The sequence below is a fragment of the Chiroxiphia lanceolata genome, chromosome 3, assembly GCF_009829145.1.
Source record: "Chiroxiphia lanceolata isolate bChiLan1 chromosome 3, bChiLan1.pri, whole genome shotgun sequence".
Lineage (NCBI taxonomy): Eukaryota > Metazoa > Chordata > Aves > Passeriformes > Pipridae > Chiroxiphia > Chiroxiphia lanceolata.
Genome location: NC_045639.1, coordinates 4,893,119 through 4,907,908, shown reverse-complemented (window position 1 = coordinate 4,907,908; position 14,790 = coordinate 4,893,119). Strand labels below are relative to the sequence as shown.

Below are 14,790 nucleotides of genomic sequence, written 5' to 3'. Positions count from 1 at the left end.
AAGGAGTGGTTGGTGTCAAATCCCATTCCAACTGCAGTGCTCACTCCTCCCTCTGGAGGCTCCCTCACCTTGCAGCCATTGAGAATATCCTGTCTAGTCATACTCCACACAAATCCTCAGGGCAGATCTCAGCTGCCACTGAAATATTTCCACCAAACTGATTACCATCCTACTCCTTCCTGAAAGCAGAGGTGATTTCACCACACATCCGACTGACAGACCGGTTTCTCTTGAATGTCATAAATCCCCCAGAGTGTAGCTGTTTGGTGTGACTAATGTGGAAGCCTTTGGCCTATTTCTGTTTCCATTTGAGATGAGTTTGAATAACCTCTGACTTTGGAAATGTAGATCCAAACTTGACAGCTCTCCTGGCTTCTGTTTAGGGTCTAAGCTACAATGACATGCCCCACAACCCCGTGATTTTAGTGTCTCAGCCTGGAGAGAAAAACTCCATTCTGTCTCCAAAATCTATTTGTAATGCTAATAAAAACTGTACATTGGGAAAGACTCCCTGGCTGCTGATAAGAATATGTTGCTCTTTATCATCAAGCGAGACAAACATTTGCTGAGACTTTTAGTTAATCTCATGCATAAGAAATAATTTCACATGGAGAGAGGTGGGAAAGAAACTGTTGCTGTTATTTGTTGCCATAGCAATTCACAGTTGTTTCACCCTCCAAAACACTCTGAACTGCCTATGTAAATATTTTCATACTAAAAAAAAATTAGGACCAGGAAGTGAAAGATCTAATTGATAAAATAGTATTTTAACAAATCTTAGCCAATTTTTTTTTCTTACTGGGTTCTTACAATGGTTAGATCTCTATGTGCCTATTTGATTTTCCAAAGCTGATAAGTACCAAGATATTTTCACTAAAATGTAGACAGAGTTTAACTTTAGGCATTTGTTTTTCAAAAAAAATCTCAGGCATCTATTTTTCTGCTAATTCTAAAATAGAGTAATGTCAGCTCTACAATTTACAACCTATTTCCAGCCTTATAAAAAATTCTATGTCTGCTCTAATGAATCCAGCTCCAGTAATAATGTCCTGTAAAGCATGTAATATTGGTGTAAGTAATTAATCAGAAGCTGTGTGCCAAGATTCCATGGCTGCAGGGAACTTATTTTTGATGCCAAACTACTTTTTTATTTCATAAAAGATGACAGCAAACATAGCAATAATTTGCAATGAGAGAAGCAGTGTAGAAAAGATTGCATGAATCAAAAAAGATGTAAAAATACAGCGTGATGCTTTCATTTTGCTAAGGCTGTAGGAAATAAACTGCTTTGCCCTCTATCAGAAGAGACTTCATCTGAGCAGATTCATCTTGTTGTACATTTACAGGTGTTTACTCCTCATGTCCTACAGGGCTTTGGGTAATGTCAATGTACTTCCTCATAAATATTTAAAATACTTCCCAACTCTGGAACTGAGGAGTACAATATATCGTGCTTGTTGATGGATTAAACGACTTGGTTTCTTCAGACCTTCATGACTTTCCAACCATTACTTCAAAAATCAAGCAACACAAACTGTTGAAATCAATCTTCTTCTGGCTCCAACTTATTTATCAGCTTGGCTTGAACTGGAGGGACCCCTGCCTACAATGTACGAGAAATTCTCTATCTTTGATTTCCAACCAACATGGAAATATTGAAACAGATCCCTTCCAGGTACTCTGGAGTAATCAATAGGAAACATACTTACAAAAAAACTCTACTTGCAAATTAACTTAACTGCTGTAAAACAGATTTAAGCCTCATTTGTCATAGTTTAGCTTTGTCTTTTTTTTTTGTATATATATTTTCACAGTTAGAAGCTGTATTTGCTTAAATCCTTTTAAATGTAGTTATACAAAGGGATAAGCACAAATTGAGCAGAGCTAATTTCTAAACAGGCCCTTGCTGAGCAGGTGCAACTTGCACATGTAGAAAATCCATTTTCTGCCAAGAGAAAGCTGCAGAAACCAAGTGGATTTTTTTTTAACAAACGCTGACCTTTTTAGTCATCACTTACAGCAGCATTAAAATCTGAAAATACAAAATATCATACAAATGCCCTGTCCTCATAAGGCTGTAGATGTAATTCTAGACTCAGACTGCTAAAATTTATTAAAGCCCAAAAGGCAAAACTGCTACTCTCCTAAGGTTTTCACACTGCTAACTGTCAGAATTTCTTCTCTCTCAGATGCAGTAGCTTGGTAGCAACAGTTATATGCCCCAGAGTACATTAAAAAATCCAAAATAGTTGAGAAAAATCTTTGTGACTTTGCAACTTCCAACTGTCCCAAGGAGGAGTCATGAACATTTATGCCATTCACCACCAAGGGCTCAGGGATTTTCACCTTCCCGAGGCTCGTTCCTATGACCACGTGCTGGTTGCAAAAATATGTTTTAAACTTCAGAAATGCAAGGAGCTCTGATCCTGCAAGTGAGATTTTTTTTTTTCCCCTCGGCGTTTTACTGCAGTTCTGTGTAAAAACAACTACAGGTGGATATTGTGATACATTCCTACAGCTGAACAGAGCTGCTGGGTATTCTGTTTCTGAGACAGAAACCTTCCTTCCCCTCTGTGTCCCCAGAGCTACAGCAACTGCTACAGGAGTCCCTGAGCATCAGCAGGAGGTGGAGGTTAGGAAACAGGGCTGTCTAGACAACACTGGATTTAAAAACAGGTAAAAGGGAAGGGTCAGTTGGAGGGGAAGCATCAGTGATTTAGAGCAGTGAAAGAGTTACTGAGAGGGAGGTTTGGGTAAACTTGGTGCCCCTTGCACAGCAGAGCCATTCAGCTCTCATTTCCCAGTGCTTCCCAGCTTGCCTTCCTCTTACACATCCCTCTCCTCACTCATCCAGCTCTCCTTCTGTTCCCTTTTTTATCTCTCCATGCTCCTTCTCCGCACTAAGTGTTTGTAGGATGAAGTGAGAAGCAGCAAATTCCCCCACATTCCAGGCTGCCCAGTGCTGGGACACCTGGGTGTCTGTGTCCCACTTCACTGCTGGATCAGGCCCATCTCCTGGCTTTCCCATGATTCACATTCTTTTCCTGCAGAGCAGACTGATTTTTCCTTCCTCCATTCACACTCCTCACTGACACCTCTCCCAGTCCTTCCAGTGGGCAATGTGCCCTGGATGAGCCCCAAAACATTCCCACCTTTTACCCACACCAATCATGCGTTCCTTGGAGCCTCCAGATTTAAAGGAGATTCAGCTTCATGGAAGAGCAGATCCCTTACAAAATTACAAGCAAACTACTTTTGCAATAAATTAAGCTGCTAGAGGCCGATTTATGTCGGCCTGGAAACACTGCAAATTTGAATTTAAAGATTTAATACACTGGAACCAGTGGACTGGTCCATCTTCGCACCAGGCAGACTTCTCTGCATACATAAATCAGGGTGCTGTAGCACAATGGAGGGAATTTATGCCTCACTAAATGTGATGTAAAATATTTAAAGGCTGAAACAGTTTCAGACAAGCTAGCAAACCATAAATTCATGCCAAGGAATAGAGCTCTGTGTTCAAACACAGAGCATAAAGCTCCAAAGTCTTGAAAATTAATTTGTCCCTGTAGCATTGTTCCCTCGTCGTTGCCCTCCAGTTGATATTCCTCATGGGATGTGCACAGAAGGTGCTTTATGGCAGCTGAGTTTGGAAGATTAATACACTGAAGCAGCCTGCACCTTCAAGGTGTCACCTGAGTCATGAGGCTACAGAAACCTGGAAAGCACTTGGCAGGCCCATTGTCTTTCTGCAGATTCTATGGATGCAAAATCCTTTTTTTCTCCCTTGAAAAAAACCCTGTTGTGTGAGGTTATCTTACAAAGGCCTCTTTTCTTGCTCCCTTCTGCAGTTTCTACTTATGAGAAAACAGCATGCCCCAAAAATGTGGTTTTCATGTGCTACATAAAGAAAAGCAGCTCAGTGTATCAGCAAGAATTAATTTCTAGAGCAGGAGGGGGGAGAACTGCTGCCTGGCCAGAGAGGACTGAAAATCAGTAATCTGTAATAGTTAATAGAATGTACAGAAAGAAATACACTGTTCCAGCTTTGCTATTACTCACAACAACTAACCCAACAGTTCATTTACCACGTGCAGAAAACCAAATATTGTCTGGGGGTTCCTATAAAAGCAGAAGTATTTTTGGCAGAGTTATATATGTCTCTTTTACAAGGAACTACATTTCAAAATGTACCTTTTTGTCCTCTACTTAACTGACCTGAAAGCTTTTATGGTTCTTTTTAAAAGGATTTTATGAAATTTTACAACTGAAAAACCCATCCCAGAGTTTTAAGATGAAAAATCTGACGCTCTAAGTGATTTTGAATTACAGGAACTTTTCATTACAATGGACTACAAAAAACCTCGATTAGGCTGATAAGAAGAGCTGCCTAATTTACTGAGGAGGTCAGCTAAGAATGTCTAGTTCTATACTTACATTTACATATGCATTAGTAATAACTGATATTACACTGCACTATGAAGTCACAGAATTTTATTAACATTATACAATCAGTACCTGACAACAGCTGGAACTCCCAGCTGTGCTTACCTCCGAACTGGAATTTTCCCATTTGTGTTTGTTAGGAAGGCCAACTTCATCCAGCTGAAATTAAGAATGAAATACTTTTAAAATACTGTTTATTAAAATTGGGATCTAGATACTTAGGTTTAGCTTAAGATTATTGCCCTGTCTGTGAAATGAGTACAAAAAAATAATTGTTCCATAGAAAGAACATTTTTCTGTAACCCCTTAGTGCTTGAGGCAGAGCAGTTCATTAAATGTAAAGCAAAACAGCCCCCAGAAAAGTCAGTACAGCAATTAAGACAAGTGTGAAGACAAGAAAGTCTCCTGGGGTTTCACTTGCATATGCATCAAGGAAAGAACAAACTAGACAATAATTAAAACATACAAACAATAAATCAAATGAACAGTTATAAATTCTTTTATAATTTCTCCTGGGTAGGTGCCAGATATAGCCTTGAGACTTCTTTGGTCTCAATGAAAGACAAACTTCTAAGTAATTTAACACAATTTTTTATTACACTGTTTTGTGACTGTAAATGTTGAAGTATGAAAACCAATTTTTTTTCAATTCTAAGAAGGAAAATACAGAAAATAAAGGAGAAGGGGAAAGAAAGAAAGTAACTTACTGTTTTTTGAGACATGTCATTGGACTGACATTGTTAGCTCTAAAGTTGTGGATGATGGATCCAAGCCCTTCTACCCATTGCTGAAAACAGGAAAATATAGAAACACCAAATTAGGAAAAGGGAGAGGGAAGAAGTATGAAAGCTTTTCCTGGGGAAGGCTCTTTCTTGGAGCTATGGGTAATGTTAGTAGCCTGAGTTGTGGAAAAAACCTGTCCACTTCACAGCCTATACCATGGAAAGTCCAGCCACATTTCACCCATTACCATTTCATCCTTCCCCAAACAAAGTGACTGTGCTTTCCATTCTCCCAAATACCACATGGAGCATCAGCAGTGCTCTTAAATCAGTTTATTGCCAGCCAAGGCAAGTGGTCCACTGATTGATTTATTAACCCCTCTATTTATAGCCTATATAAACATTTGCCTCCTTTTCAGTGGCAGGGGGCAATATTAGGTATTAGTAAGCAACATGATGTAATATCTGATGAGATATTCAACTGGTCCAGCTTTAGAAAAGGAATGAAACAAACTAATAACAAGTCAGAGGCACAATAACTGCTCTGTGACACCAACATCATCTAACACTGCTACATATTCAAGTCCTGCTTGCTTGCTTGCTTTCATCCTTAAAAAGCACAACATTCCCATAATCACTGGGATGGCTTTCAGCCAACAGCAGCATTACAGCACTCACTTATGTAATTCCATTTTTATGGATCTATTTTTCTACTATAGTCTGCACCTAGACTTTGCAGTAGTGTATAGAAGCTTAAGATTAGGCCCTAACATGAACACTCATTGATTTCAGCAAGAATTCCTGGCAGGATAAAGCTACAGGAAGGGGAAAAAAATGACAGCACTACAAGCCAAGCTCGATCTCAATTATGCCATTGTAACACTAGGATTACTCAACAGATAATTTACACTGGTGGAACTGAGATGGGCTTTGGTCCACTGCTAAACATTAACCTTATGAATAAAGAAGTTTTTTGCTTCTGGCCAAATTCTGTGCATGCAGCTTGAACTGACTTGGGCAGGATCCAGAATTTGACACTTATAAATAGATGCAGATGAGTGTATTTTTCTTTTCATGAATGAGTGCTGTACATCTGCAATACAGATGGAAAAAATCATGATTTATATTGGAGGAATACTGATGTCTTTGGGAAACGGCACATTGTAAACTGCAGGCAGCAAATCCTTGTGGGCTAAAACAAGGTCTAAGGTGACACTTCAACAGACAAACACACTTAAGCAGATCCTTGTACTCGTGACACACTAAATCTATTTTGTTTTAGGAAAAGTAGCCACTTGTTAAGACATCCATTTTTTAATTAATCTTTTTTAAATGATCTTTTAAATAAGTACTGCATAAAATATGCATTCTAATAGTGAATCTGAGAATCATTTGAAAATAGAAGTCTGACTTATGAGAAAAGCTAGTATTTGGGGTTCCTTAGGTGTGTTTTTGTGCTGAAAACAACCCATCAGTAACAGTCTGACCCTCCCATCTCTATTTTTGCAACTGCATGAGTACGATGACTTAGTAATCAGAGGATGAGGGTACTGCCTAGGAAGATAAAGAAAGCAAGGTCATGGGGCAAGATAATATTATTTATAGAGCTGATATAACTAGAAACCACTGACAGATTTAGGAAACCCTTATCTTTTCCAACAAATGTTCTCTCACCTCAGATGATAAAGGAATAGAGCTGGTGATAACTTCAGGGTAAACGCCTGAACAAGTCTTACATAGATTTCAATTTCCTAGAACTGTCAAAATTCATCATTAACTACCTACATTTGGGGTTTTGTGGTTTGTTTGGGTTTGGGGTTTTGTTTGGGGTTTTTTGTTTTTTTTCTTTAAATCAGTAAAATGTAACATTCCTGCTGCATTAACACTGTCACACGTATACAAACATTTATCCTCGTGATTAGTCTGCAGTACCTTCCAAACTCCTCCACCTTTCAGCACTGACCCATAACAGCACAACGGCATAGGCACTGCAAACAAAAAAACCCCTGCAAAATTAAATTACACAAAAATGCATGTTGTGAATAAGCTTCAGTCTTTTTCTTTTTTCCTACCAAAAGCCACCACTGGTGCAGTACTGATGATATCACCATTTCAACCAGAAATAAACACCTACAGATCCATTCTGATTTGAAGGCCATGGATTACAACTACCCCAGACATAACAAAAACTAACATTTCAAAGTAAGGTTACCCTGCACTCAGCTCTGAAGTTACTTCTGTACATCAAGAGAAGCTGCCAAAAGGAACACTTCACAAGTAGAGAGAGAAATCAATACACTAACCACTTACCAAGTGGTATTTTTGCAGGAGTTGTCCCGATGATTCCCACTTTGGAGGCCTCCCTAATCTTTTTTCAGCGTTAATGCCCTTTCCTGATAGAGATGCCAAACCAGGAACTCCACTCCCTTACAGCAAAAGAGCACAAATCTACAGCCAAACACTGACAAGCCACAAAAGCATCACACCTCTGCTGGCACCAAGGGAGCCAACTAAGAGCCTCTGTCCACCTCTGAATCATCTTCACATCGGTGTGATGTCCCCTGGGCAAGACCTGACAGTTCCACAGACAACTCTGCCCAGCTGTTCCACCCCCACTGCTGCACCACAAGGAAGCATCTGGCTGCCTGCCCTTCATTTTGGGGCTAAAGCAGGTTCTGGAGCGTTTCATCAGATATTGCCCATGGTTATCAGCTGGCCCCAAATTAAGCAGGAATACAGCAACAAACAAATTCAACACCACATTCAAAACACACAGATTTTTTGTCCTTCTGAGCCAGACTAGTCTCCAAATAACAACTATCTTCATAATCACTTTTAAGGCACTGTGATCCAGTGCATGGATAGGCACAAAATTCAATGTCAAGCTGGCAGTATATTGCTTTCCTGACAATATACCATTCCCAGATTTAATGTGCACTTGTCTGATGACCTTGCAGGAAGGATGAAAGAAGAGATCAGATTTCTCTCAGCTAACACACTACGAAGTATTCAGCAGCAGCCTTCCTTATATGCTATGATAGCACTTCTTATTTTACAGATGAAGCTGAAAGATCTGTAAATTTATGTAAGTAACAAGGATAAAGATCCTCAGTTCTCTTCTTTCACACTCAGCATTTTCAAATCACTATCTCTGCAAAGAAGGAAAATCCTCTAACAAGATGAAATTCTCAGGTAGATAGGAAACACTTCACTTGGGTCTTGCAGAAAGTACAAAATGTTTTTGATAGAAATCAGGGTACATTGGATTCTTACTGATGCTAGTGCTGAGCGTTTTCCAATTTTCAAAATATGGTTCAGTACCTTTCATCTGTCAATGTAACTCCTGAGTGGCTCCCTATATACAAATTATTCCAGATTCATAGAGGAATCTGGGCCCTGCTATCTAATCCTAGAAAAACAACAATCATGAAAAGGAACAAAACCAAACACAAATACACCTTAAGTTCAGACCCTCAGGCTGACACAAGAGGCCAAAATCTATGCTGTAGGTTGGAATAAGCAGCCTGTGTTGTTTTTCTCTAACAAGATCAAACACTGTCAAGCATCTCTAGAAGGAGAAAGTACATGAAAAATTGACTGAAGAAGCACTCTCTCAGCTTTTGCTGTAGCACTCAAATGCTTCTGAGGCACTTAGTGACCCTGCATTACTTGAAGTTCATTGATGAAACATGGGCAGCAGTGGCAGGGTGCATGAGTAAGTTTGACCTTTCAACCCTCTTTCAGCCATCAACCTTTCATTTAGGGGGGGTTAAAAAGAACAAAATGTATGAAATGTTAAAAATCACCATAACCTACAGCTCATGAAATTCTAGGCAAGGTCATGTATGGATTATTTAGTGATGAGGTCGGTATCATCCAGGCCTCTGGAGGTTTTACCTTCACTTTTTCAGTGCAGTCTCTCCAGGGTTATTTCACACATCAGGAAAGCCAGGGAGGCAAGGAGACATTGCCCTCCTATTTTGGTATTCAGTGCCTATGACTGGCTGTCAGAGACAAGGGCTTGACAGTTGGAGGGTTCAGGGAGCCCAGGGTGAACAGATCCCTGTTTCCCACCTCTTCCCAAGCCAGCTGGGGGCTGGCAGGACTCCCTGGCACTCACCCTCATCCAGCGGCGCCATGACCAGCAGATGTCCCTCTTCCCTCAATGCAGATGTCTCAGGACTCATTTCTGTTCCATGAAAATTCCCTTTCCTCTCATGCCAGTCAGTGACAGCGCCAAACCAATTCCCTACCTGACCAACTGCAGCGCAGACCTGAAGGATGTCGCTGTGAAAATTCTGGCACAGAGATGAAAGAAGTTCTTCTGACTTTCAAGTATTCCATCAGGAAAGGTGAGGCTTGCACACTCTGTACTGGGAGTTGCCTGATGTGTCCAGACTGCTACCACACTTCAACAAAGCTTTCCACCCTGGAACTGCTTTCCCAGCACTGGAGGGGTCTGCTCTGAAAGCGGCTGGAAGAATCACTTTGGCTGCTTTTGTATGCAAACTAAGAAAAACATAGTGGAGCTTTACACAGTGAAATCCACCTCCTGGCTACAGAAAACCAGGGCTAAAGTTTTCAATTTACTGATAATTCCGCAGTGGCACAGCCAAGAAAGAAAACCAAAAGGCAGAAAAGCACATGGAAATCACTGACGCTGAAATGCTGGATGGAATATGAAGATCTCTCTAGAGAATGTGAAATTATACTTGGCACAGGGCTACCTGAGTAGGTAAGCTGTGGTCATATAGTCAAGACAGTCATGAATTAGAAAACTGTTTATCACATAGGCTTTCAGACATAAGTCATATATACTAATACAGAGGGACACAAAGAACAGCAGTAGGCTTCTGGAGTTCTGCTCAAGCATGTTTTGCAGCTTTCTTGGAAAGTTTTGCTTCAAAACATCAAAACAAACCAAAGCTATGGGAAAACAGAACTTTTCTGTAATGTATTTGTGGCATGTTCCCATAGGAATCTTCTGCTACCTCCTATCTGCCCTCTTAACAATATGATTTGGGCAAATATTTAATAGCTTGTTTCGTGGGGAAAAAAAATCAGGGTCAATCAGGCCAGGCTGGATGGGGCTCTGAGCAACCTGCTCTAGTGGAAGGTTCCCTGCCCATGGTAGGGGTTGAAATTGGATGGTGTTTAAGGTCCCTTCCAACCCAAACCATTCTATGATTCTATGAAACACAATTTTTCTGTAACTCAAGAAGAGCTACATAGAAACAGCCACAAAACCAATGAGCCTGAAGTGCTTCATCTCACCAAAACCGTAACAGTCCACTCAACCATTTTAAACAAATTGAAAAGAAAATGAAGAATTAAAAATATCATTCCCACTGCAAAGCTGAGAAGTTTAAGAATGTCAAAATGAAATGTTTTCAGCTGCAGTTGTCTTCCATGCCATAAATATTATGAGCTGCATGATAAAGCCTGCATTTACCTTTATGTTGTTTACCAGCATGTGAGTAATACAGCATTTCTGCACGTGCTGTTTGTTCATCCTGGTGCCTCACAGCCATCAGTGTGTGACTGTCTCAGTAACACACCTGAAGAAAATACCTATTTTCTATCAAATCTAATCAAAACTGTAAAACCAGTCTGTTTTACATCTATGGCTGCTCCCATCCCGACCCACTGCCAGAGGAATTGTGCCAGAGGAATCAGCACTTCCCAGAGCCAGATTATCTTAAACACTATTGTAAACTTTGCCCCTGAATATGTGACATGAGCCTAACATTATGGCTCTTTGAATTAGAACTGTTCACATGCAGCCCTCTGCCAGCAGGGCAGGGGGAACAATACTTTCTGGCAGAAGGGCAAAACCCATCAGCTGGAGAGATGGTCCTTTCCAACAGCACAGCTGGACCTGGGAAAGAAAAACTGTCAGGACAAATTTACTCCCGATATTCATAAATATTACACAATGTTAAAAAAACCTGACTCAGGTTAATCTATTAAGTTAAACTCCTTAATGCATTGCCAAAGTGGATGAGCAAAGAAGACAACAGATCCATATTCTGGATTGCTGAAGTACAACAGCTTTACTGGACTTGTGCCATTTTTGGATAGGCAGCCTACATGCCATGGGCTAAACCTCACATCAGCACTACATCACTTCTGCACTAAGGAAATGCACCCCTAAATACCCATAGGCCTTTTCAAATGTCCTGGACTGAGGAAAACAGATCATCCAATTACTAGGTCACAGCAAATCCATCTGGGAAGTAAAAAAGAAAAATACACACACAGGCTCACACCTCTCATATGTGTGTGTGTGTTTTAATTTTAGCTCAGGGTAATTTATACAACCTGATTTAATCAGGATTCCAAACATCAGGTTTTAAATTCCACCTTTTACAGTCACTCTCTGCTGCCACAGTGGAGCTGCTTTAGGAGTGGACCACGACAGCTGCTTGCAATCAGAGACAGAGTACACCCTATTTTGTGGCTGTTTTAAGAGTGGAAATGAAAACCAATTTCTCAGCTGAAAACACCAATAAAATTTAAGTAGATAGAGTGTAAATACCAGAGTTGGAGCTTGGAGACAAGTGGAGGGATAATAAACATGCTCTTGTTGTTGGAACAGCTATACTTGGAGCTCAGCAATGCCTTGGCCAGACCTGCTGAGCACACTGGCACAAGGGGCAGAGGAACGTGGGGCTGCCCCAGTGCAGAGGTGATGACAGAAGACAACTGCCAGCCCGTGATGGGGAGGGTCCAGCACTGCCCACAGCAGGCAGCAGCTCTGTGTGTGCCCACCTGCCACCGCTGGGGCACCCCAAGGGACTGCCCACACTCTGCTGCCCCATCCTATGGGACCTGGCAGAACCTGTCTCCCAACGGCACCATTCCTTGCATGGAGAGCCTGAAGAAGCCAGGAACTTGAATTAATTTTCTTCTTCGTCATGGTTTCTCAGTTCCATTATAACCCAGCCCTCAGGGAGGAACAATTACTTCTTTTCCAATTGTAAATTACTATCTACAGAAGTAGAATTCCCTTTTGTCCTCTTTCTAGGCAGAAATGTTCTGAGCTTTTGTGTTGGGATTTGTCACTCAATTCCCTTGTTTTAAAGCATCCCAATCAGGTACTGACCAATCCAGGCCTTGGTTTATCTGAGGAAGGGACAGAAGATCTGCAGCAAGTAATGTTCACCCTCCTCGTGGCAACAGGGCAGGCACAGCAGAAACCAGGTTCACCCCTTACACATATCTGGGTTGCTAAACCTACAATCACTGCCCCTTTTTCTCCAAAATCTTGCCTCTGTTATTTCAAAAGAGGGGCTTACATTTGAACATGGATTAAATCAAGGCCTATTTTAAACTGCTGCATAAAAGCTGCATAGCTACTTAACACCATGCAAAAGCTTATTTCTCCAAGAAGAGATTTACTGTGTCACAGAAGAAAGACGTTTTCTCATGAACAAAACAGGAAGAATTAAGTAGGAACAGCTCTATGTGCAGATAACTCCTAGAAAATCTTATTTTACCACAGAACTGCAGTAGCAAATTGATGTATTTACCATATATGAAAAGCCAATACAGTACAGACCAAATTACTCAGCAAAGGTAACTTAGAAAGCCCTACATTGATTTTTTTTTTGGTTTGATGTGCTTTATCCTCTCCCTCGTGCCTCAAACATATCATATCAGATCAGGTGGATCATCATTGCTGACAGTTCTGGATATATATTTTGGTGGGAAGGCTCCCAAATGCAGGACTCTCACATATATGGGCCTCTCAGAGCCTCCCCACAGGCGGACTGCAGCATTACACACCATTTTTGGTAGGCAAACTGGCTCTTAATGAAGCAATAGATCTTTTCAGCAGGGTAATTAGCTCATCTCTTGTGACAGTCTGTGTAACTGGCCAACATCCTCACAAACCAATTAGTCTAATACAGCCTATTGAGATCTAAGGTGGCTGAGAAACTTAACTGCAACTTTCTGTTTTCAGATTAAATCAGAGACACTGTTGGGTTAAGTAAAAAACTGAATGCTGCCAACATATCCTTTTCTTTGCCTCTCCAGTGTTTTCAAAACATAACTGTGGCACGTTATTTCCCTGAAAGCCTGCTGAAAATACGCACAATAAAATCAATTTAGTGTACCCATGGAAGTTATACAAGTATTTCTCCTATCATGGAGTTCACTCAGTATTGCCAGTGTTTCCAAAGGTATGATCCAAAGCAAGAAGGATCAAGCAGGTCTGCCAAGGGATTTAGTGATGTTGCATTCGGCAGAAAGTTTTAAAGCAGTGTGTCACTGATCACTATTCAATATTTATATCTCACAACAAAACTGATTGTAATCCTAAATTGAATACATACAATCAGAAAGGAAAATCAAAGAATGTGTATTTTTAAAACCCTTGAATGTCTGAATCTAAGGTACTATCAACACTCTGGACAGGTTTCTCAGAGCAGTTTACAGCAGACAGCTCAAGTACCAGGACAGGTGGAGCCCCAGAACTTGCATTGTGAACTGCAATTTAAAGCTCTCAGGAAAGATGACGTGTAAAAAAGGGCCATTGTTTCCTTAGGACTGTTCCATGCCAATGGGAAACAGAAAAGAACCTGGGTACACTGGGATCCCCTTAACTGCAGAGAATTTTCTTTCCTGCTTTTGTCCTTTCAAATAACATGAACCACACAACACAATCAGGTTATTGCTGAACAGAATTTTGGAGGGCTGAACTCCACCCACCAGGAAAATGGAAGTCACTGCACTTCCCTTCAGCATCCCTGTGACAGAGGGATAATTGTCACATAGTCTGCTGGACAGGCCCAGGAGATACTCAACAGCTGAAGGAATGATCTGTCTTATATTTGCTGGTCTCAGTATCTAATTTTGATAAATTACTGTGCACAGAGAGGCTGATAAACCCACTATTTCCTTTCACCATGGCACACAGACATGTCACAGAGTGCTCCACATGGATGTTTGCTGTCCTTCTGAAGAGTGAGGCAGCAGACAATAAGCCAGGTATTTCAGTCAGCCAAGCAGGCAGACTTAGGAAAAACAATGAGCACTGGTAATGAGCTCTTCTTTTATTTTTAACTACCCCCACTGTTTAATTGTGAAATACCTTGGCTACTTCTGTGTTTTCTGCTACCATGTAAGTGAAGCTGATGTTCACCAGGTCTATGCCACTGCAAACACACACTATCCGTCCTTCCAACTCGTTTTCTGACTTTCCAACGGCCTCAAGTGCAGTCAGTATTTTGGGATCCTGTGAAACAGAACAAATAGCTTGTTACAGCTGCCACATTTCTGTTATGCAGTGCACTATGGCAAAGATGCATTTTCATCTCCATACACATTTACACCTTTAAACCTTTGCCAATCATAACAAATGAGTGCTTTCACTTCGAAATACCGTGTGTAAACCTGAAAAACGGTCTGTTTTAACAGTTGGGAACATGATTGTGAGAACTCATATTTTCATCACGAAAAAGAAAAATTAATCACTCCAAGGACCAGAAACAGAGGAGCAGTATTAATCTCTTAAGTTAATTATTCCAATCTAGTTAAGTCCATAGTTCCTGAGAGTTATGATCTCTGTGACTTCTTGGCTGTTTCTCAGCGACATGTCATACAAGCTGGTGTCTGC

The 14,790-nt window shown here is 40.8% G+C and overlaps 1 protein-coding gene across 1 annotated transcript in view; it reads right to left on the bottom strand.

The window, feature by feature from the left end:
* The window catches only part of PLCB4 (phospholipase C beta 4), a 99,663-nt gene that overhangs the window by 65,872 nt on the left and 19,001 nt on the right, over nt 1-14,790 (bottom strand). Inside the window, 3 exon segments of the mRNA XM_032683046.1 lie at nt 4,552-4,605; nt 5,154-5,233; nt 14,266-14,409. Of these exon segments, the coding sequence (XP_032538937.1) occupies nt 4,552-4,605; nt 5,154-5,233; nt 14,266-14,409 (278 nt within the window).